The sequence below is a fragment of the Anas acuta genome, chromosome 4, assembly GCF_963932015.1.
Source record: "Anas acuta chromosome 4, bAnaAcu1.1, whole genome shotgun sequence".
NCBI classification, from domain to species: domain Eukaryota; kingdom Metazoa; phylum Chordata; class Aves; order Anseriformes; family Anatidae; genus Anas; species Anas acuta.
The window spans coordinates 68,848,348-68,869,222 of record NC_088982.1 but is presented as its reverse complement, the minus strand read 5'-3'; the positions used below and the strand labels follow the sequence as shown (position 1 = coordinate 68,869,222).

Here is a 20,875-nt window from a genome sequence, read left to right as displayed (position 1 = left end):
GAGCTTAAGCTGAGCTCTTAATTGTATTGCTTCTGTCAGGTGAGACTGACCCACAGAGCTGCTGTTGTGTTATCTTGGCACAAACTCCCAGTGCTTTCAGGCCTGACTTACGGAAAACTTGCATAGTAATGTGGTGAATTAGTCAAAATACATTTTCTTTACTGTTTGTTCCAATGCATAGAACAAGCTATCTGGGAGCTCGGGGTCCTTGGTGTTTGTTTTTTTTTTTTTTTCCCACAGTTACTGCTGATTCACATGACAGAAGCAGGCAGATTACCAGGGCCCCTGCTTAAGTTGTTGTTACATTGATTGGTGAAGTTGTGTGTAGAAGGAAATCAATGTCTTTTATATATGAGTATATTCTTAGGATTCAAACCGGATCCAATTATTTTATATTTACTGGGAGGTGAGAATCGAGGAAATCCTTAAGCTGATGAAAAGAGTGAACTCTCTAAATGTTATTATTTTATTTTTTTTTGGTTGTTGTTTTTTTGTTTTCTCCTCCAGGAAAGGTGAGACCTGTAAGATGCCTTAGTTTTGCAAGGAGGTAACCATTTAAAGAAAATTGGACTACTGCATTCTGTGAAAGAATGCAGAAATATAGGTAGCTATTCTGGGAGGTGAAACCCTTTGAGCTGCAAAACTGATTGCTTGTAGTGTAAAGTGGCAAAGCAGAAGATCTGGGAAGGGTGGTAAATGTTCCGATCAAAATTTGGCTTTCTGAAGAAAATATTTTTAAAGAGGAGATGCAGCAGGTGGCTTCAGATCCTGCGGCTCTATTTTTAGCTTACTGAGCCTGTGATACAAATGGGTGGCTTCAGAACAAAGAACAACTTACTGGTTTACCACTGTGTGTTTGTTTCCACTTCCCACTTTAACTACGTTTGTGTTAATAAGTAAGTTCTTCTAAGCCGGGTACCCGGGACTTCAGCAGTAACTGGGGGAGGTTTTTTAAAAGCTTCTAGCACTTCCCAGCTGCAATTACAGTCAGAAGGGAAAACCTGGAGGATAATGCCTTAGTTTAATGTGATCGTTGTATGCACTTTGCCTGGAGAACTAACGAAGCCAGATTTCTTCCACACTTTTTTCCAACATCCAAAAAAAGAATATATTTTTTTCCAAACATCTTTGGTTCTGTTGTCTACCTCTAGGTTGATGCGGTGTCGTACGGGAACAGACAGTTGGCCCAGCCAGCAGCCAAACCCAATCTCTCTTAGTCACTGGAAGCGTTGCAGAGTGTGGGCTTGCTCCTTCTGCTGCTGCTTTCACAGCTCCAGCCTCCACATGGCCTCGCGTCTGGTCATGAGCTCTCTGTTTGTGCACAGACAGCGGTGGGGGAGCGCAGGGGGCTCGCTTCACCAAACGGGGCTTCAAAGTGCCCCCCTGGTGCATCCCGGGGGATGCTCGGCTTGCCTGGGGCTGTGCAGGAGAGGCATGAGTAGGAGCGAGGCAGCGAGAGACTGAACTGCTGGTGAGGAAAGCTAGGCCACGGATCCCATGTCCTGCATCGTTACACAAACATCATACGGATCGACTACAGTTCAGGCCAGGGGAAGAACCCCACTCCTGAATTTGGGGCGCATCCCTTACACACACAACTCATTTCCCCTTCTGCTCCAAGGCAAGAGTTGTTAGCGCTAATTACTGCTTGAACTGGCGGCAGGGCCAAAAGCCATCAGTGACATTTCTGTCCTCACGCACACTGCTCTCCTTTCTTCCCTTTTCGGTGCCCCCAGGGCGGCTGCTGTGGAGTACAGTAGCACGATTTGGTGCGTCAGGGTAGAGGGTCAGGCTGCACCCTGCACTTGCTTGTTCCTATTTGGCGGTGACCGAAATCAAGCAGAGGCCACGCGAGTGCAGCCAGGAGAGCGAGTCGGGGCCAAAACCACAGCTGCAATCCCCTGGGCCCCTTCCGTGCTCCCTGCCTGGACATGGGTCAGTGCTTTCCTTGCCAGGTGTCATGGGATCGATGTGAGATATGGATGGAGGTACGTCTAAATGACACACGGATTCCGACTGGTACAATCAGAGTGAAAAAGTCAAATTTGGAAAAGAGAAGAGCTGCCAGCACCAGGAGAGCTGGGGTTAGAGGAGCGGGGGACACCCAAGTGGAACAGTCACACAGGGGGCTGATGAGGACATGCTGCCTAATTTAAAAACAGACACGTGAAAGAGAGAGAGTGGGGTTATCTTGTGAGCTTTTGTGTGTTTGCATTTAAATGTAGGCTCTCTGGGATGTCTCCTTAGCAGTGTGTAGGTTATTGCACAATTAACAAACGCGCAGTTCTACACAATCAAGTCCAGCTGCATCCTAATTGTCATGGGCCCATGTCCACGCGTCTCGAGAGCCCGGGTTCATTTCTGCGTGCTGACGGGGCACAGCGGGGTCTCCTACAGGAGCTGTAAGGCACACGGTAACCTGAAGAGCTGGACGCTGCCGGTGCCAGCGTTGATGTGACATTTGTGAAAGAGGAGCCTGCAGGTATTTGGTGGACTGCAGCCACACCAGACGCTTTCAGTGGTGCTGGCAACTTTAGACCTATGTAGAGTTAGGGCAATGAAGTTAGGGCAATGAGGAAAATTTATAAAAAGCAATTATATTTTTTTCTGAGAATGTTTTTTTTAAATGTCATAAAATCTTGTTTTGCCATTTTTCACATCCCATCACCTTGCTAGCTTGCAGACAGATGCTCAGAATCCCATGGTTGTTTTCTGTCATCCCTCCAGTGAACAAGTTTTCAGCTTAGAGCGGATATTTTCTGACTTCTGCAGCATACGACACTGTGTGTGGAGAGTTAAACTCCCTTCCATCTGCACGGCCCATATGCTCGGCCCTCCTACTGCTCCAGTTTGTTTGTGGTCACCTTTCTTCGCTACGAGGAGGACACGAGGTGCTGGGGAAGGGTTCTTGCTGACAGTTTGTCACCAGTTGTGCGTCGCCCAAGACCTTTTTTCCTCTCGCTCTTCCTCTGTGTAGCCCAACGCAGATTAATTGCAATGTTTGTGCCGCAGGGAAGGACCAAATTTGAAGGTCTCTTCCTGTCTCCTGATGTTTCGGTTCAAGTGAAGGAGTATCTAAAAATGTGAGCGGAAAAAACAACCGAACAAAAACTAAACCAAAACAAAGAGGAAAATAATTTATGTTCTGAAAGACTTCTTACTTCGTAGTGGGTGAACTAGGATACAGACTAAGGGGGAAACTTCCCATTCTGAAGGGTTTTGAAATGGGAGAGAAACGCCTGAAATGGAAGAGCAAGCAAGCGGACTGTTCTGCATTTTCTTGGGCATATTAGTCAAGACACAAATTGAGTTGTTTTTTAAAAGGCACAGGAAAAAGTTGTTTGATGTTGCTTTTCCTTGCTCAGTGACATTTGTGTTCTTTGCGTTTACTTCTTGAGAGTTTGGAAGTGGCTTCCAAATATATGTGCTCTTAAACAAAAGCAGGGCAGAAAGCTGGAGGAGCTATGTTAAGAGTGGTTTCCTCTCCAAATCCCTTTCTGGGAAAGCACGCTGCTGCCTTTCAGGATGTCTCCTCTCCTGCTGCCTGTGCGTTTGTCACGGTTACTGGCTGGACAGTAAAACCAAAATCGTTGCCTTTGGGTAAAGCTGCAGTAATGTTTTTAAGATCCTAAGCTGTTTTTTTTTTTTTTTTTTCTCTGCAGTGTTAGGCTGGTGCTATTGTGCTGCAAAATGTTTATTTTCTCAGCCTGCTTGGCTTCAAATTGCAGAGCAGGCAGGGAGGTGTTGAGCTCCGGGTTAGCCGTGTAATGCTGCACATGTTCTCCATTTGTGCTCAAGTTTTTATCCCAGCCCTACCTTTTATCCCTGCCTTCTTTATGCTGGTGTTTTTAGCTGGAATTAATTGTCTCTGGTTAACAGCTGAGGTGCATCCTTTGCTCCTTCTATGAATATTAGGGGCGAGGAGTCTGCTGTTGGGGCACTCAGGAGGCCTTTGGAGCCCCTCACTCTGACAGAGGTCTGCTGTTTTTATTCAGTTTGTGCCCTAACACGTCACTGTCATGCCGTGTGCCCAAAGCAGCACTGTTCAACAAGGTCTCGTGGGACTCTTAAAGGCAGAGTTCCCCAGAGTCGTATTAACTTTGACCCAAATGAGCCGAGCACAGCAGCTTTTGCCTGGAAGGCTTGCGTTGGGACCCCGTGGGTTGCAGAGGTCCCGCTTGAGATTCTGCGTAGGACAAATGTTCCATGGGAAACTGATTTTCTGTGGCACCCAATGCTAAAAACAGGATGTTTTCTGTTAAAGCAGTGTCCAAACAAGCATGAAAACTTGCCCAGGATTCTTTTTTCCTATTAAGAAGCCGCTTTGTGCTCTGATACACCTTCTGCCTGGAAATCCTTCTGGGGCTGAGCAGGAAGCAAGGAAATCCGTTTCCCGTCTGTGCTCCATTTCCAACCATTTCCACTGTCCTCCTCACTAATGACTGTGCAGGTAAAGCTGGGATCAAACAAGCAGCAGCTTTGCTCTTACAGGTAAGGGTGAAAATGAGCTTGTCTGGTGGGCTCATGCGCTCTGCACGCCACCTCCCCCGTGGAGGAGTGGTGGGCAAGGACTGACCGCAGGAGCACAGCTCTGCAGCAGTAGGGTCTTTGTAAGGCAGCATCACTCCCTTTTTATAGCTTTGCTCCTAGCGAGCCATCTGTACGTACTACAGCTACGTTTCCACATCCCTCGAAGAGATTTTGTAATGCTTTTATTTATTTTTTTTTTCCCTCCTGCTATGCCTCAACAGAAGGAATTGGCTATTAACATTTGTGCAAGCTGGAAGGTCTTACAGGAGGCAAAGGCAATGCAGTCATCAGGAATCAGAGTTTGTGGAAATAATGTAGTTCAAAGCGACAATGAAATCAGGAATGAAAGATGGTTCTTAACATATGAACCTTTTGTATGACCTAGAAGATACTGCTCATGCTGTTGGTTGGGTTGGTACCGTATGAGAACAGATCCTTTCACAGTAAGCTGGAAACCTTACAACATGGTTCTGTTTCTTCAACACATTTATTCTTCAAACAAACGTAATGCCTCCAAATGAAATGGCCGTGATAGCACTGCATAGTCCCCAAAACAAGTCCCCAAAACAAGTCCAGCACGGGTGCCAGGAGCAGAACCTCCCCAGAGCGCTGCATCGCGTTAAGCAGCCCTGATTTGAAGGGGCACCTTGCAGAAGCCAAGAGCATTTTCCCTACATGTTTAGTCAAGCCCCCGATTCCTCTGTGGAGAACGATGAATAATAGAGGTGCTTTTGATGCTGTCTGGAAACGAGACAAAGGGTCAGCAGCCTGTTTCAGTTAGCCACGCAGCTGTTTTACGGCTGCTTTTGTGCACTGCCAAACGGTGGAACTTTTGCCGAGGAATAAAACCTGCAGGTAAACAGCGCTGCGACCATTTGGTGCCTCCTGTTTGTTCCTCCGTGCTTCTGTTTGAAAAGAATTTGGAAGCACAAGTTTGTTTGCTCTACCCCCTGCCAAGTCATGTTATTGCAGAAATGACAGATTGATGTCTACTTCTGCAAATTTTACCTTCAGTGGAAGATAGAAAGCTATCTTGTAGTATAAAAGTATCTAAAAAAAAACCCTTTAATTTTGACGTAAAGTAAAAATTTGACTTAAATTGATGAATAACCAAATACATCAAGGGCACATGGCGGTAGCTTCTAAATTTAGGAAGAAGCAGTTCCCTACAAGAGAAACTGCCAGGGTAGGTTACCTTATCGTCTGGAACAGGATCTTTCATAGCCCTGGTCCACAGACCATCTGTGCCTCCAAAAGCTGCCCTGGGAGGCCTACACAACCATGCTTAATATCTAATCAGTAATTTCTAATTCTGGGCAGTTACAGTGTAATGGGAAATGTTGAGTGTAAAGGGAAATGTTGAGGGTTGACACCGGCTAAAAACACTACCCGTTGGCTGTGTCCCTCCAGTGCATGGGCTACAGGGTTCAAAACCATAACGAACTTCACAGCCCCTCGTGTATCTGCTCATCATAATTGTTCCTGGATATTGGAAGATAGCTTGGAAGCGAAGCCAGGGAAGAGGCCCACGGCAAGGTGCACGCAGCAGTTTCTCAGTCTTCCCATGTAGGACCTGAGTTTGGAGAGTCTCGCTGCAACTTGGAAAGAGTTAAGTTTAGTTTATCTAGGCTTGAGGGGAGTTGTTATTCCAAAAGTTGGAGCAGGGGAAATTGAGTCTAATTCATCCTCCTTTTTTTTTTTTTTTTCTGTTTTCCAGTATATCAATTTCTGTGGACAAGAGGAGAGGGACTTGAGTCTTTAGGGACTCTTGCTCCAAGCTGATTGGCAGTACTTACAATTGCACCACCAGAAAGCAATAAAATAAATACATAGAGCAACTGTAACACAAAGCAGATGTCTTGCTTTTGCAATTAAAGAACTGGAGAAGGCAATAAGAAAAATAATAGCAAATGTCTGCGCGTTTGGGAGGGTGAAGTATATCTGGTTTACTTTTAAAACAAACAAAACGGAAAACCCCATACTGGTGCAAATAATAAATACATTAACAGTTCCAGTACCTTGCACTGAAAAGTGGGGTCTTTACAAGCTTAATTCGTCATTAGAAAGCATCATGGTAAGAGTTGTGCGAGATGGAGCAGACAGCTTTTCTCTCCGTGTTCTCAGGTCTGGTTTTCTACTTTGGGGGATTGTATAAAATCAGTTATGTCTCCGATACAGCTGAGCAGAAAATGTGTGAAAACTGGGATTTGTCTCTTCTCCATGTATGCGTTGGGAGGAAACAGGTATCACAGGGACAGTAATCTGTGAAATGTAGTTTAATGTATTTTTAAAAGCTGAACATAGAAAGGAATTTGACGTCTTTTAATCTATGTTCAGTCTATATCCGAACGCCGCTTTGAACCAAAATGGTAATTAGTCACCTACGCAGCATCTTCATTCACCAGCTGTAGTACATTGAGTTTTCTTGCTGGTAATGTCTCAAAGCAAACAAGAAATGGGCTTTAGGTGAGCACGTTCTTTGTAAGCATCACCATAAATATGTCAGCGTGTACGTACATTTTGAGCAGTTTGCCTTTCCCATAGTCACGGTGTGTGTTTAGCCGCCTGGAAATGAGATGCTGTACCTGTTCGTGTTGGGAATGGAAACATTGCTGGAACTGGAGAGGAGGAAAAAAGGGGTTCACTGGGGTTTTAGAGCCATTTAGGAACTTGTCAGTGCTGCTTTTATATACGTGCAGGGCTCAGAAGCCCTGTGCTTCCCTGCTTACGTTTCAGGATGTGAAATATTACTCTCCGTGTTGTCCTGATCACTGCTGCGGTTGTCAGTAAGACGGTGCACCCTGCTTTCCCTCGCTGTGCTGGCTTGAGCCGCGCAGGAGGAGGTCCTGCTGTGTGGGTTGCTGCAGGATCCTGCAGGGAAGAGGCGCCGAACCGACTGTAGGACCCTGAGTTTTCTCACTAATGCTGCACGCAGCTCTTGGGGCAGCTGGCAGGTCTACGTGCTGCCTCAACACGGGGCTTAAAAACATAATAATAATAATAATAATAAAAAACACTATTGTGAGGAAGTTCTGGTTCTGAACTTTCACAAGTTTGACGTGTTCCTGCTAGTGCGTGCGTAATGAGGTGGGGAAGGGAAATCTCAGGCAGCTGTGCCGTAGCACTTCCCTGCTCAACTCTTCACCAACACGTTCACACACAGACCTGCGCTGGTTTATGCACATGGCAGAGTAACAGACCTTTTTGCTGCTCGGTCTGCAGCTGTCGGGCTTTTGGTTGAAACCTGGTGCCAGGTTACTTAAGAACGTCAGCTGCAATGAAACGTTCGCTATACGAGGCACCGCCTGATGGCTCTGCTTAAGCTCATCTCCCTCTAAAATGGTATCGAGTATTTACATTGCTATTTACCTCAGCATCCTTTAGATGAAATGCCGTTCTGTATCCCTAGCAACTAAGAGTCATTTACTTCCATGCAGGCAAGACTGGGAATAAGATATATGCAGCTTGAAACACTTATCCATCAATCCACTTCTGAAAACTGCACATAAACTCTGTAAGTAGGGCAACAGCACAAGTATTGCTACACTTTCTGCTCTTAAATACCCACGCTCCTTATAGAAGAGGAATCTAAACACATTTATTTGATGTTTACAGACTGAAAGCCTATGGCTCAAAAAGTACTATTGTGCAAGTTTTTTGTAACGCTGTAATACTCTGGAGGAATATTTTAATGTTCTCTTGCAAATTGTTGTTTATAAAAAAAAAAAATCTAGGTTTTACGAGCTCTGTCCCAGATCCGGTGACCATTTACAGTCAGGCGAAATGGTCTTACTGGATGTCTGTGGAGAATTGAGGCCATCTTTGTCTGTATATATTGTTTAGTAGATAACGAGGCCAACTTCCACCTTTTTATTACTCGTTGGAATAATTTAAAGGATGTGAATGAAATTTTCCAGACTTAACTGAGAAGATGTGGATACTTGTCATCCTCTCCTCACATGCTTAGGATGTGAAGAAGTTTTCCTTCTGGTTGCAGGCAAGCAGAATAAGGCCTTCTCGGAGCCATCTGCAGAGGGATTACAAGATAAGCAGGATATACATCCTGCTTTGCCTCTGCTTCTAACAGCAAAAATCCCCCTGCATTTTTGCTAAGCACTTTCTGCTTCTCTTAGGCTACACAAAAGTTTTTCCTAATTGTCAAGAGATGCCGGAGTTAATCCTGGGGAGAGGTCTCCTGGTGAACATCTCTCTCGTTCCAGATGGGATTACCGAGAGCATTCCTCGGAGCTTCACCCTACAGCAGGCTGGTTGTGCAGGGGTGGGCATTGCTTGGGAGCGATCCTAGGGGGTTAGGTCGGCAGCATGCCTAGCTCAGTATCTTGGTTTAAATGGTAGAAAAAAAAAAAGTAGAGTTTGGCTAGGGAAGGAGGCATTCAAGCAACAAAGCATCAATACAGTGATCTCTTCCTGCTTATTTTCTCCTGCTAATTGATGGTTTGAAAACTCTCTGAGCCAGAAGCTATGTCAAAGTCACTCTTCGTTAGCTGTGGATCCTCCATTAATTTATCTAACCCTGTGTTCTGGATGCCAGGAAGTGTTTGACTTGTACAGCATCCCGTTTCATGTTCCCAGCCCAACCCTTTTCTTCTCCTAATGGGTCTTGACCATTGTTCCTTTTTCACCAGCTGCTCAAAAGGCAGCTGGACAGAGGTTTCTGTTTTGGAATATGAAGAGGACAGAGCAGCAAGTAAATCTGTGAGTCCTCTTGGAGAGTTTTCAAGAGAATCAATTTCCTGGGTTTTGTTAACAGGCTTGCCAGAAGCTTGACAATCTCAGTTTTTTTAGGTGCTTCAGCTTAGCATTGTACATTCTCCTCTCAGTTTACAGATTGAGTAACGAGATCAGTCTGGCTTGAGACCCATATAGTCTACTATAAGTTACCTTCAGCAACCTGTGAGGTAATACCCTATCCCTGTATCTCTCAACAGCTGCTGAAGAATAAGAACACTCAACTGGATTGAATTTAATAAAGCTGGTAGATCTGAGACAGACTTGCAGCTGACGTGTATGGCTGTTAAGTTACGTATGTGTGCACTGATCAAATTCTTTTTTATTTTTCTATGCTCACTCAGTTCAAAACTATGTTAAGCTCCTTGCAAAACATAGTGCTTTGTGTCTCTCTAGAAGTAAAAATTCTCTGCTTCCAAATGCATTTATGGATTTTTTTTTTTAAATAACTTTTCTTTTACCCCACTCCCGTTCCTTCATCCTTGCTACTTTTGGCTGTGTAAGAGAGAAGGAAAGGAGCTTGATATGGCAAAAAAAAAAAAAAAAAAAGAGAACTTAACTGCATTTGTCTGAAAGTGATTTGGAAACTTGTGCAGCTTAATCTTGTCAAGTTTCAAATAAGCAGCCCAGTCAGAAGGATTATACACACTTCTGGCAAGCTGTGCGACCACAGAGAAAGAACAGTCCTGATGCAGGTAAGATAACCTTTTCCTGCTCACGTGGTGTACCGCAGGAGACTGTACTTTCTAATCCATTTTTTATATTTTATAGACAATTAAGGCTGCTGAAATTGCAGACTTTCTTGACCTGTTTTCTATTCAAGAACATTTTCAATTCTCCTTGTCTTTAATACAGCCAAGCTTGTGACGGATCCCTTGCTGCCTTGTAGTATTGTTTAAATTTGCCATCGTGACTCTTCGAGTCAAAAAGGAGAGCGTTGCTCCAGTTAGCGTAGATGTGCTTCTGGGTGAGCTGGCGGCGTGTAGCAGTGCTGGGCAGGCAGAGCACACTTGCAGGAGATATCACAGAGATATGAGGGGTATTGGGGGACTTCAGGGTATTGCAGTGAGGATGTAATCCCCTTGATGCTGAGTTATGCTGTATGGAAATTCCTGTGGTATGGAAGCTAGAACTGCCACTTAAAGTTAGCATAGATAACAAAGAAGGAATCTTGCTTTGAAGCTGGTGAAATCACTTCTGGGAAAGCTTTTATAGTTGATATTCCTGCCTCCTCCCACTTCTAAACAGAAAAACATTTCTGTCCTGTTTTACAAAGAAAAATCGTTAGGATACTTAGCTGTTTATGCAGATCTTAAGAGAAAACGTGCTACGTGCCAAAGTAAATCTGTGAGCTGTGTTGTCCAGAAACCACAAGGAAAAACAAGTTTGATGTTCAAGCACCATTCAATTACATGCCCTGAAATTAGAGTGTGTGTAATTTTCTTTTTAGCTAGCACTTCGGTTTTAAAAACCAGGGATTAAATTTGGACAGGTGGATGTTTAGAGATGTGCTTAGCCTCCCAGTATATGTTTTTTTCAGTACTCTGTATGATTGGTACCGTATCACGCCAAATATACAGTGGTGGTGTCAAGAGGTGGAGTCTGCCTTTTCTGCTTGTTTCACAGATGCTTTGTGTGGATTTTCTATGGAAATCCTGTAGTATGTGGAGGGCAAGGATACACTTAAATTATTTAGTGGACTGGAGAATATGGGGATGTAGCAAACCTAGATACTGCGCCCCTTTCCCTCATTGTTGGAAGGCATTTTCTTCTCTGAGTTTGCTACTTTTGAATCCCTTGGTGGAGAAAGGACGGTCTTTTATGCATTCCTTTATGAAATACAGAAACATTCAGTATGAAAAGGGTTAGTAAATGTTGGCTTTAGTTTTTAAAAATTCTTACTCTTTCAGACCTGTAAAGTCAATCCCCTCACCTCCCCCTTCCCTAAACCCTGTTATATTATGTTTAAACATCTTTCTATGTCTCTGGATAATATTGCTAAAACAGATAGTAAAAGTATATTGAGGCTCTCTTTTAATCCCCTTCTCTTAGTGAGTGGTCTGTGAGAGGTGTGAGGACTGTTGTTCTGTGCGTGTGGTGGATAATACAACAGCAAAATAACGTGTTGCTTGCTTGTGAAGTTTGCCTTGGGGCAGTCTGACAAGCCAAGAAGCCTTATTTGTGTGATGCTGTGAAAGTGACATTTATTGTATCTACTATTTGTATGTAGAACATCCCAGAATGAGCTGTGCAACCTTGAAAGTCCCCTCAGTTTTACTGGTTGAGTTGTAAAATAAATTAAAAAAAAACACACTGTATGCATATTTTAAAACTCTTGCTAAGCTCCCAAAGTCCTGATAAAATTGATTTTCCAACATAAAGGATGAGGTAATATGAATGTTTAAATAAATAAATCTATAAATTTGTAGTTCCCATTCTGATATTTTTTTATTTTTATTTTTCCCTTTAGTTCCTTGGCATAGCATTTCTTGGCATTGGATTGTGGGCATGGAATGAAAAGGTAAGTTGAATGTGGCATCAGACTCACCTTATTTCTTTTTTTTTCTGGTGAAATACTGGAATAGCAGTATGCTGCACGTTTTGTGTGTCCACACAGTTTCTACTGAAACAAAATCAAGCTTCTCTGTCAAATAAAACCTTGGCTTGGCTCACCTAAAGGAAGATCCTTGGCATTTTTCCTGAGAACGCTTTGGCAAGGAATCATGGCTGACACTTGCACATAAAATAACCATTGCAACCCATGCACGCTCCAGCGGCAGCACAGGCGCTGGATCACTCTGCTGAAGGCGGTGTTGGCAGCATGGCCCTGCTGCACGTGGCCCCGGGAAGGGAGAGGGAGCCTGCGCCTCTCAGGGGGCAGCTTCTTGAAAGTGAGCCTCTCCAGCCTCCTTGCTGAACGTAGCAGGCTAGCTGCTGCTCCTCTTAAGGAACAGCAAACCAAACCTGAGACAAAACAATTGGTTCTCCTTGTGCAAATGAAGTTGTCCACTGGCTTTCTGTTTCGAGGCTGTAAAACCAACTTGGAAATGAGAAGAAGGGGAAATAAGGGTGGGGAGAGAGAACCCACTTGTGAACCAGAGCCTAATTTTTACCTTGCTTGCTGCAGAACTTGGGAAGAAGATAAAATATCAAAGCGTAATATACAAAACAAGTCAGTATGTACTGGGTTACTGAATGAAGAGCTTGGCCATAATATATCAGCTGAAATTAAAGCCAGGAGTTTCCTTTTCTTCTTCGTTTAAAAAGCCAAGTTGAAAATAATGAGACATGGTTGATAGCAATGGTACTATGATATTTAGTTACATAATGTTTTTCTTTTCTGATGGAAAACAAAGTAAGTTCCAAAGTGATGTTCACTTCAGGCATAACTGGTGCTTGCAGCAGAACAAAACAACACATTGGAAACATTGGAGTTTTGCCACTTAAACGCAGGACAAATTTTGCTGATTCAGAAGTGAGTTATTGACTTAAAATCTAATTGCTCTGTGAATGTGCCTTGGTTACTGATAATTACAAATAGTATTTCTCAGGGCTAGTAATAGGGTATTAACTAACTTGCACTGTATACACCCATATATGCAAGTTTGTGTTTGTATATATAATGTGTATGTATGTGTATACATGTGTATTTACCTACTATATGATGCTCATGTTGGATGGCTTGAATAGGCTTGGAAAAAGAGTGCTGTCACTCAGCAAAATGTAAAAACATGTTTAATTTAATTCTCTGAGCATACTCACAGAGCTTATGATGCTGATGTTTAAGCCTCAGAGAAGTACTTTATTTCAGAGTGGCTTCCCAGGCAAGTTTTTAATGTTTTTATATCGTTCCAGTGGTAACACAAATGATTCCTGTTTAGAATAAATGAGCATGTAAAGGGAAATGAGCTATAGTCTAGTTTGTGTAGTCTAAAATACACCACCCCTACAGCTTGAGGTTGTTCGAGCAGAAAGATGGCTTGTTAGGTTTTACATATCTTCTGTATGCGAAAACGCCTCCACTTCCAAGTAAAAATGCTTTGGGTTCATAATTGTTAATAACCAGAAGCCAAAGCTCATGTTTTTACTTGAGATCTGGACATCTGTTATCGTGCCATCTTAAACCCTCAGTAGTCAGATCCTGCAAGAGGGAAGAAATGTCATGTTGTTTTTAAGACAAGCAAATAAAACCTATTGCAGTTTAATAGGCATCAGCTCAGGCTCCATATGCGGTAGGTTTTCATGTATAAATGAATAAATAAAATGCTGTTTCTTGCTCTAAAGCAAAGGTCTTTCCTTGAAAATGAGCATCATCTCTCCCCAACTGCTGCCCTGTGGTGCTTAGTGTGTACTGCTTCAGTTTGTGGTCTCATCAATCAAAATGCGGTATAGGTACAGAAGAACTGCAATGCTCGTGAGCATAGAGAGGCTTGATTTTTTTTTTTTTTTGTAGCAGGAATTATGGAAGCGTGGCCCTGTGGCAAGCCAATTCGGGACCTTTTCTTCATGCAGCTCTCTGAGGGACAGTACATGGCCAGGCCAAAAGCTGCAGGGCCGAGTGCCAGGTAGCCGTAGGCCTCATGGAGCTGCAGGGGGGCAGAGCAGTTACAGCCCCTGTGGAGTTGTTCTTGCCGTGTGCCTCTTGGCCATTCTGGTCTGCTGTCATGGCCTACTGTAAGACAGTGAATCAGCTTTGCAGAAAAGGACCTATAGATCCTGGTGGGCTCCTGGTTGACCGTGAGCTAGCTGCTGGCATCCTGGCCCACGTTAGGCAAACAATTGCTGCCCTCTGCTCAGCGCTGGTGAGGCCACAGCTGGAGAGCTGGGTCCTCTTCTGGGCTCCCCACCCTGAGAGAAACCGGCAGAGGGCCATGAAGATAACGAAGAAACTGGAGCTGAGAGAGCTGGGACTGCTCTGCCGGGAGAAGAGGAGGCTCAGGGAGATCTCAGCAAGGGATCTTCAGGACTGGGTCTTCAGAAGGGCTTCTCCACTGTGAGCTGATACGATGGTGGAGAGGATGTTATTTCTGTCTTGAGTCATCTGGCTTTATATCCAGCTGTGTTGCTCCATATCCTGGCCATCAAGTTGCATATACTTTTGCTGTGTCAAAGAATCTTTTTTAAGATAGAAAGATCGTGTACAAGTCCATGTTAAAAATGCAGGTTTTAATGAAGTAGTCCACGTTTTACAGAAGTCCTGTTTGCTGCTGGGTAAGAACGGCTTGTGGTAGATCTGTGGATATGGTGGCTGGTTTCTCTTAGCTAGGTTGGCTTGAATTCCCCCCTTTAAACTTTGTTTTAAAGAAAAAAGAAAAAAAAACACACTGTACAGTCTCGTGACCTTCCTTTGCAGGGAGGCGAAAGAGCTCATTTGTCAACCAGGCAGCAGAATTGGCCTGACAGCCAGGCGGCCAGGCCTAAACAAAAACTGGGCAATTAGCATTCTGAGTCATGAACCTGGCAGAGAGCTGGGGGGGCAATAAACTCGGGGCATGAATAAAGCTATCTATACATGGATGCACTATATAGCTCACAGTCTCACAGTGTTTTCAGGCACGCTGCAGTTGGGCTTGCACTATTGAAAAAACAAAAGTAATCCACAGCAGCTGGTTTTATTTCCCCCCCACACCCAACTAGTAGCACGAACATTGTTAGCATAGAAAGAGTGTGTACTAAAGAGCTTGTGGTAAGCCCGAGCAACTTAAGCTACATTTACTCAGTAGCAGGTGGAAAAAAGTTTCACTGACTTTTTTTTAAAGCACTTCAAGGATTTTTTTTTTCTGGTGACTTTTTAAAAATCAATTAACATTGTACAAAATGTCTACTTCCCCCCTTGGTTGTATTATGTTAAATAATGTGGTCTTAAGGCTCATTGAGAGTGTTCGTGGTATGATGCCAGTAGGTACTTGGGAAAACAAACTTCCAGGTTCTCCTGCTACCTGCAGCAGAGCTATATGCAAGCGCAGTGAGAATGAACGATGAATTGCTCGTCTGTCTTCTGACACCTTATGGGACCGTCTGTGGAGTGGGAGTTTTTAGGAGAAAAGTTTAGGGGTCTGCACTAGGCAGCAGGTTGTAAAGGTAGAGATGCTAAGTTGGGGAAAAAATGTACAGATCCTTGCAGAATTTGTCAGACTTAGTTCCCATATAAAATTGTCTGAAATAAGGAGGGAAAAGTGGAGGAGGCTGATCACTTGCATAAATATGGTTTGAAGGCTTTTCGTGATTAAATAAGCATAACTAGAAAATACTCCAACTCAGAAGGCAGGCTGTGTGATTTGGAGCACCAGTATGGTACTTCTGTGTGCCTGCACAGTTTTCTTGGTGAGCAGGAGCTCCAGATCTGGATCTCAAGGTTTAAGCTGGACTTTTACATGTCATTGAGACTGGCTTTGGTGCTCTAGGACAGGCTAAACTCCCTACATAGAAACAGCCATTGTTTGTCAGGCCAAATCTGCCTCCCCATTGCCCTGAAATTAAAACTACAGTGTTTTTTTTTTTGTTTGTTTGTTTGTTTGTTTTTCTTTTTTCAAGAAGGAATTCTTGCTGCTTTTTACTGTCTCAGTAAGGGGCAAACGTCAAGAGGGAGTGATACAGCAGTCGCTCCGTAGTTGTTGCTCATGCATGTCCATTATTTAGCTCTTCTAAAAAAAAACAGTTGCTGACAGCAAAACGCTGTTCATGTCCTGTGGGTCCTCACAAGCTGGAGGGTACTCAAAGCATATTTCTTGCTTCTGTGGTTTTTACATGACTGGGAAGGACAGAAGGGTATATTAATACTCTCTGTTGCCTTTAATTTAAATTTCAGTACCTAAAGATGCATTATCTAAAGAGGCCCTTAAATTGTTTACTAACGTTCCAAGATCTTGTAACCATTAATCTTGAAAAAGGCAAAAATCTGTATCTCTAATGTGTTTATGCCAGTCATTTGCCTATTGAACTCTGCCTTGCCCTGACAAGGCGGTTAATTCTCCTTCATTAGGAGCTTGGAAAATAAAGTTCTGCTGCTGTTACTGTTTGCTGTGGAAATGCAAAACCAACAAAAATCAAGGAAATAAGTTTTGTAAACATCCCCCACCTCGTTTCTCTCTCACAAAGACAAAATTCTGGAGTGGAATTAATTTGGCATGTTTCAATGGCTATTGTTCTGTTCCTCACGCTCATTCAGATGCGCAGCATGGAGGAACGGCATGAATTTTATGACTAGGAAAGTAGACATTTTTCCATTTTAAAATAATACATTTGGAAATACTTTTATTTCCCATCACTCTCGTATGTTCCTGTTTGCCAGTGTTTCTAAGTCCTGTAGACAAGCTTGTGGGAAGGTTAATCCTCGGCCTGCAGAGAAGAAATGTTTCTGAAGGTCTCCTATTGCTGAATCTTTCTTCTGACCATTTTATTTTTTACCCCAGAAGTAGAATTCTGCAGCAGAAATGTTTAGTGGCTTTTTTTTTTCCTGTCTTATTTTGTTGTTGTTGTTTCCTCTGCTTTCTCCCATCCTCCTTGTGTTGGCTTCTCCTTTTTAATAGCCTGCTGTGTTGTTGTTTTTCATGGGGACTGTTGAGTCCTGTTCTTTCACATTCACCCTGGTGGGCCGAAGTGTACTTTCACAGTGTTATCACCTCTTTGTTCCCTACAACAATTATTCTCCTAAGTTGTCTCTGACTCCAGATATCTCGAATTTTCATTACTGGGTCAGCTTTCCAGAGCTGCTGCTGTCTGTAGTGCTTCTGCTCGAAGCCGTGTGCTGCTGTTTTCTTCAGTCCATCTCTAGTGCAATCCCATGGGCTGAATGCCTGCTGTTGGCGGAGAACGTGGATTATATATTCCAGGGGCACGTCTTCCTTTGTAAGTAACCTAGTTTGTGTGCTCTGAGACTGTTACCTGATGTGAACTGAAGCATAGCTCGTGGGGAGACCCTTTAAAGGAGCTCACCTAGAATGCTAATGTAGATCTGTGGACATGGGAAGAAGTCACCTTAGGAAGGTGACTGCAGTTTTGCAAGATCTTCCAAGAGGCCTGGCTCGGCCAGCTGGTGTTTGTTGGTGTGGCAGAAGGCACCACCACTGCTGCTCCTGCCGCTCCTTTGCTGGGAAAGGAGCAGGTCCTGCTGTTTCACTTGGCTTTTCTGCTGAGTTGGTGTGTGGCAGGAGTATGAGATTGGTCTTTTCTGTTGCGCTCCTGTCTCGTGCTATCCTAGTGACTGCAATCAAATCCACTTCACAGGTAAAAGAACTTTATCTGTAACTTCACCATCACCGATTTTAGCTCAGTTATGGATGATGATTTTGTCCCTTCACAACCCCAAACAAATTTTTGACTTGTGGTGGATGAAAAAGTTAAATAAAAACCCAGGTGCTCGAGTGTACAGCAGGCAATTGAGGCTGGGGGAACAGAGCAAGCAGATGAGCTGGAGATCAGCCAGGGGACATGTCCTGCTGGTTCCCCTTGTGGGGCTACAGCAGAGCCCTGGATTGATGCCATTGTGAGAAGGAAAGTAACCATATAAAGATCATGCTTGTGTCTAAACTACCAAGAAAGTGCCCAGAAAAATGACCATACCTCTGAATTATGAACATAGGTTTAAGAAAAAAGATTTCCTTCATTTATATCAGGAGTAAGTACAACTATTTAGCAGTAAAGATTGGACTACTGCAGTAGTGTTGCTGAGAAAAACCCTTTGTATTTGTAGAAAGCCCAACGTTAAAGGATTTACAGGCAGTCTGTTCAGGAATTGCATCCCTGCAAGAGATGAGCTGGTTACAAGAATGACCGGTAGGCTAAAGATGGGATAAAGACAGAATTGACCACTACCAGATCACTGTACATCTCTGCCAAACTTTGCGCAGAAGTCAGCCACAACAACAACAACAAAAGCCTGAATACTGTGGTAACAGGCATTACAGGAACCTGCAGTGGGTAGGAAGAGCATGCGCCTGTAGGAGCGTACATCCAGTTCAGTTTAGCAGTATAAAATGAAATAATGTTCCTCAGTCGTTGCCCTGCTGCTCGGAGCAAAATACGCTTTTCTTTAAAGTATTGCACTGCTGTTTCTCCTTGGAGAGCTTACGTGTAAGTGTCCAGAAAAAAAAAGCAAATCTGGAAGATGACTGAACCGTATTTCAGCAGTAAGCAGCAATCTTCTATCAGACTACCTCTGTGCATGTCTAGCTGTAACCACAGAGCATTATCTGTGTTTGTCATTCCTGCTGCTAGCTATTGTTTTATTGCCAAAGCCTCTCTGAAGACTGTATATCCTGAGGTGTCTCTCCAGAATACTGATAACTTAGAATTCGTATGCAGAGAGCACACAGTACAAACGAGAATTACGCGGTGTACGCTTTGTGCTGTCAGGATGTATTACTTGGGGTTTATCCAGGCTAGGCTGATGATTGCCATATGCAGACTAGCAAAAGATGCACATAAAGGTGCTCTCCAAGGACAGCAAACAACAGCAGATAAAGCTCATATTGTTCTCCTTCGGTGCTTGTCGGATGAGAGCATCCTGAGGAGTCAGAGCCGGGAGGAGACCACAGACGTGATGAGTGACTTTTGCCAGGGGGCTGCCTGCTTGTGGCACGCCAGGGTGGCAAGAGCCTGGCAGTGGTAGAAGATCAAGTAAGGTGGGAAAGGGCACGATCAGAAAGGGAATATAAATACAACTGGTTTGCTAAATTTTGTCATCATTGAGCGTGACAATACAAATTTGGTCTATTTCTTCTTACTAATGCTTCCTTATATCAGGACTAGATTCTCTAAGAGCAGTGTCTCCAAGTGTGAGCTGAATTTCACTTGGATTTCATCTTGCATTTGAATTCTACTTTCATATAGAAAGAACTTGATTGGACATACTAATTTGCTGGTTTTTAAGAAAGACAAAGTGACGAAGGGAGGCTTAAATGACTGCTCGTCCTTCTGGATTTTTTGGAGTACAATAATTGCAATACAAAGGCAACATCCTTTCTCCAGTGGCTGTTTTCACATTCTGCTACATTATAGTGCATTAATTCACAAAATGAGCTAACGTTGAAAGAAATGAGTAGTAGTTTTTGCTTAAGGCATAATTTCTTCTCATCTTATGCAAAAAGAGAAAACAGAGAGAGGACTTTGAAACTTGGTTAGAAGTCATTACAGCAGACCTTTTCCCTGGGGCAGAGCTTGTGTCTCCTGACTTGCATATGTCCAAGGCTGTGCCTTTTTTGGAGGTTTGTGCGTTAGATTATACTGCTTAATGTTTGTTATTCTTCACCAGGAAGTTATGCCTTTGATTTCTTTTCTGTGGCATATGTAATGAAGCAACGGTAGTGGAAGACTTCTGCACGAGTTGATTTAGTGTTAATGACTGATAAAAGTTGAGTTCAGCCTGGCTTGTACCACCTCATCACTAGCTGCTTAGAAAAGGGGCCATGCCAACGGGTCTGTTTGCACACTGCCTCTGAGCAGCATTGTGTTAGTTATGCCTTTTGTCTATTTTGGTCTATGTAATGAATGAAAACAAGACTAATACTACATATAAGGTTGGAGTGTGAATGTGATCCTTTTTGTGTCCCTCTGTCAGGCAACAGCTACCTGTAGGAGGAGGGAGAGGACGTCGCTGATGTTGTGGTTTGTTGTTTGTAACGTGGGGTTAGGCTGTGCTCTATTTTTTCTTCTAGCGTGCCAGCCTTTTCCACGGGTCCTTGCTGTGTGCATGGGAGAAATGCAGGTGCCTATTTTTTTCCAGTCTATCATGATCTTCAGAAATAAAATAAAAAAGAGACAGCCTTCATTTGCTATTTACTCACTGTCAGTTTTGCGTGGGCAATTACGGACGTGGTTGCAGACTGTGGAGTGCTGTATTAGAGATAGCGGGTATATCACTATTTACATGCTATGGGTGGTCCAAATTGAGTATAAAAAAAATATCACAGATCCAAAGCCACAGTTGTTAGCTGTTAACAATGTTACTAATGACTTTTGGAAACGATGCTATGATAACATCCTTCAGAACTATAGCTGTTGTGGGAGCCTTTCAAAGAAGCAAAGGGAGTACGGACAGGAACAAGAAAAAGGATGAAGTACTTGAGAATAAATCTGCAGATACAGAGCTGCAGAGGAGAAGGTTTGTGTTGTTGCTTTTCAAACCACAGCTCATTCAGGAGTTAACAGAGAGAAAAGTAGTCCAAAGCACTCAGCGTGGGCTCAGGCTTCTCTGAGAGAATACATGGAGAAACGTCCACTACAGCAGCGTGCTTTGCATCGACCTACGGCACCAGGGAGTTGAATGAAGAAATAGTGATACTTCAGCTTTTTTGCTGCCAAAAAGCTTTGGGAAATTGTAACTGTTCCTGTGCAAGCTCACTGGAATAAGGAAAACTTTGTGTTTGCTCCTTGACGTGACCCATCTGTTCAACATCAGCCAAACTCTGGTTAAAATGTGTTCAGAAAAATAAAATAGTTCCTTGGGACTACTGGCGTCGCAACCCAAGCTCCATTTCTGAGGAGGCAATGGCATTACAAGCAGACCGTGCTGACTGTCATATCTAAAATACAGCATATGTAATCTACCATATGATAGGTATGACCTAAGCTAGTGCAAACCGCCTCCTAAGACAAG

At 43.5% G+C, this 20,875-nt stretch overlaps 1 protein-coding gene across 3 annotated transcripts in view; it reads left to right on the top strand.

Moving 5' to 3' along the window:
- TSPAN5 (tetraspanin 5) overlaps positions 1-20,875 on the top strand; it is a 74,746-nt gene that overhangs the window by 40,503 nt on the left and 13,368 nt on the right. For all 3 annotated transcript variants that reach the window (XM_068681778.1, XM_068681779.1, XM_068681780.1), the window contains exon 2: positions 11,750-11,800. In XM_068681778.1, the coding sequence (XP_068537879.1) occupies positions 11,750-11,800 (51 nt within the window). The remainder of the gene's footprint in view (positions 1-11,749; positions 11,801-20,875) is intronic.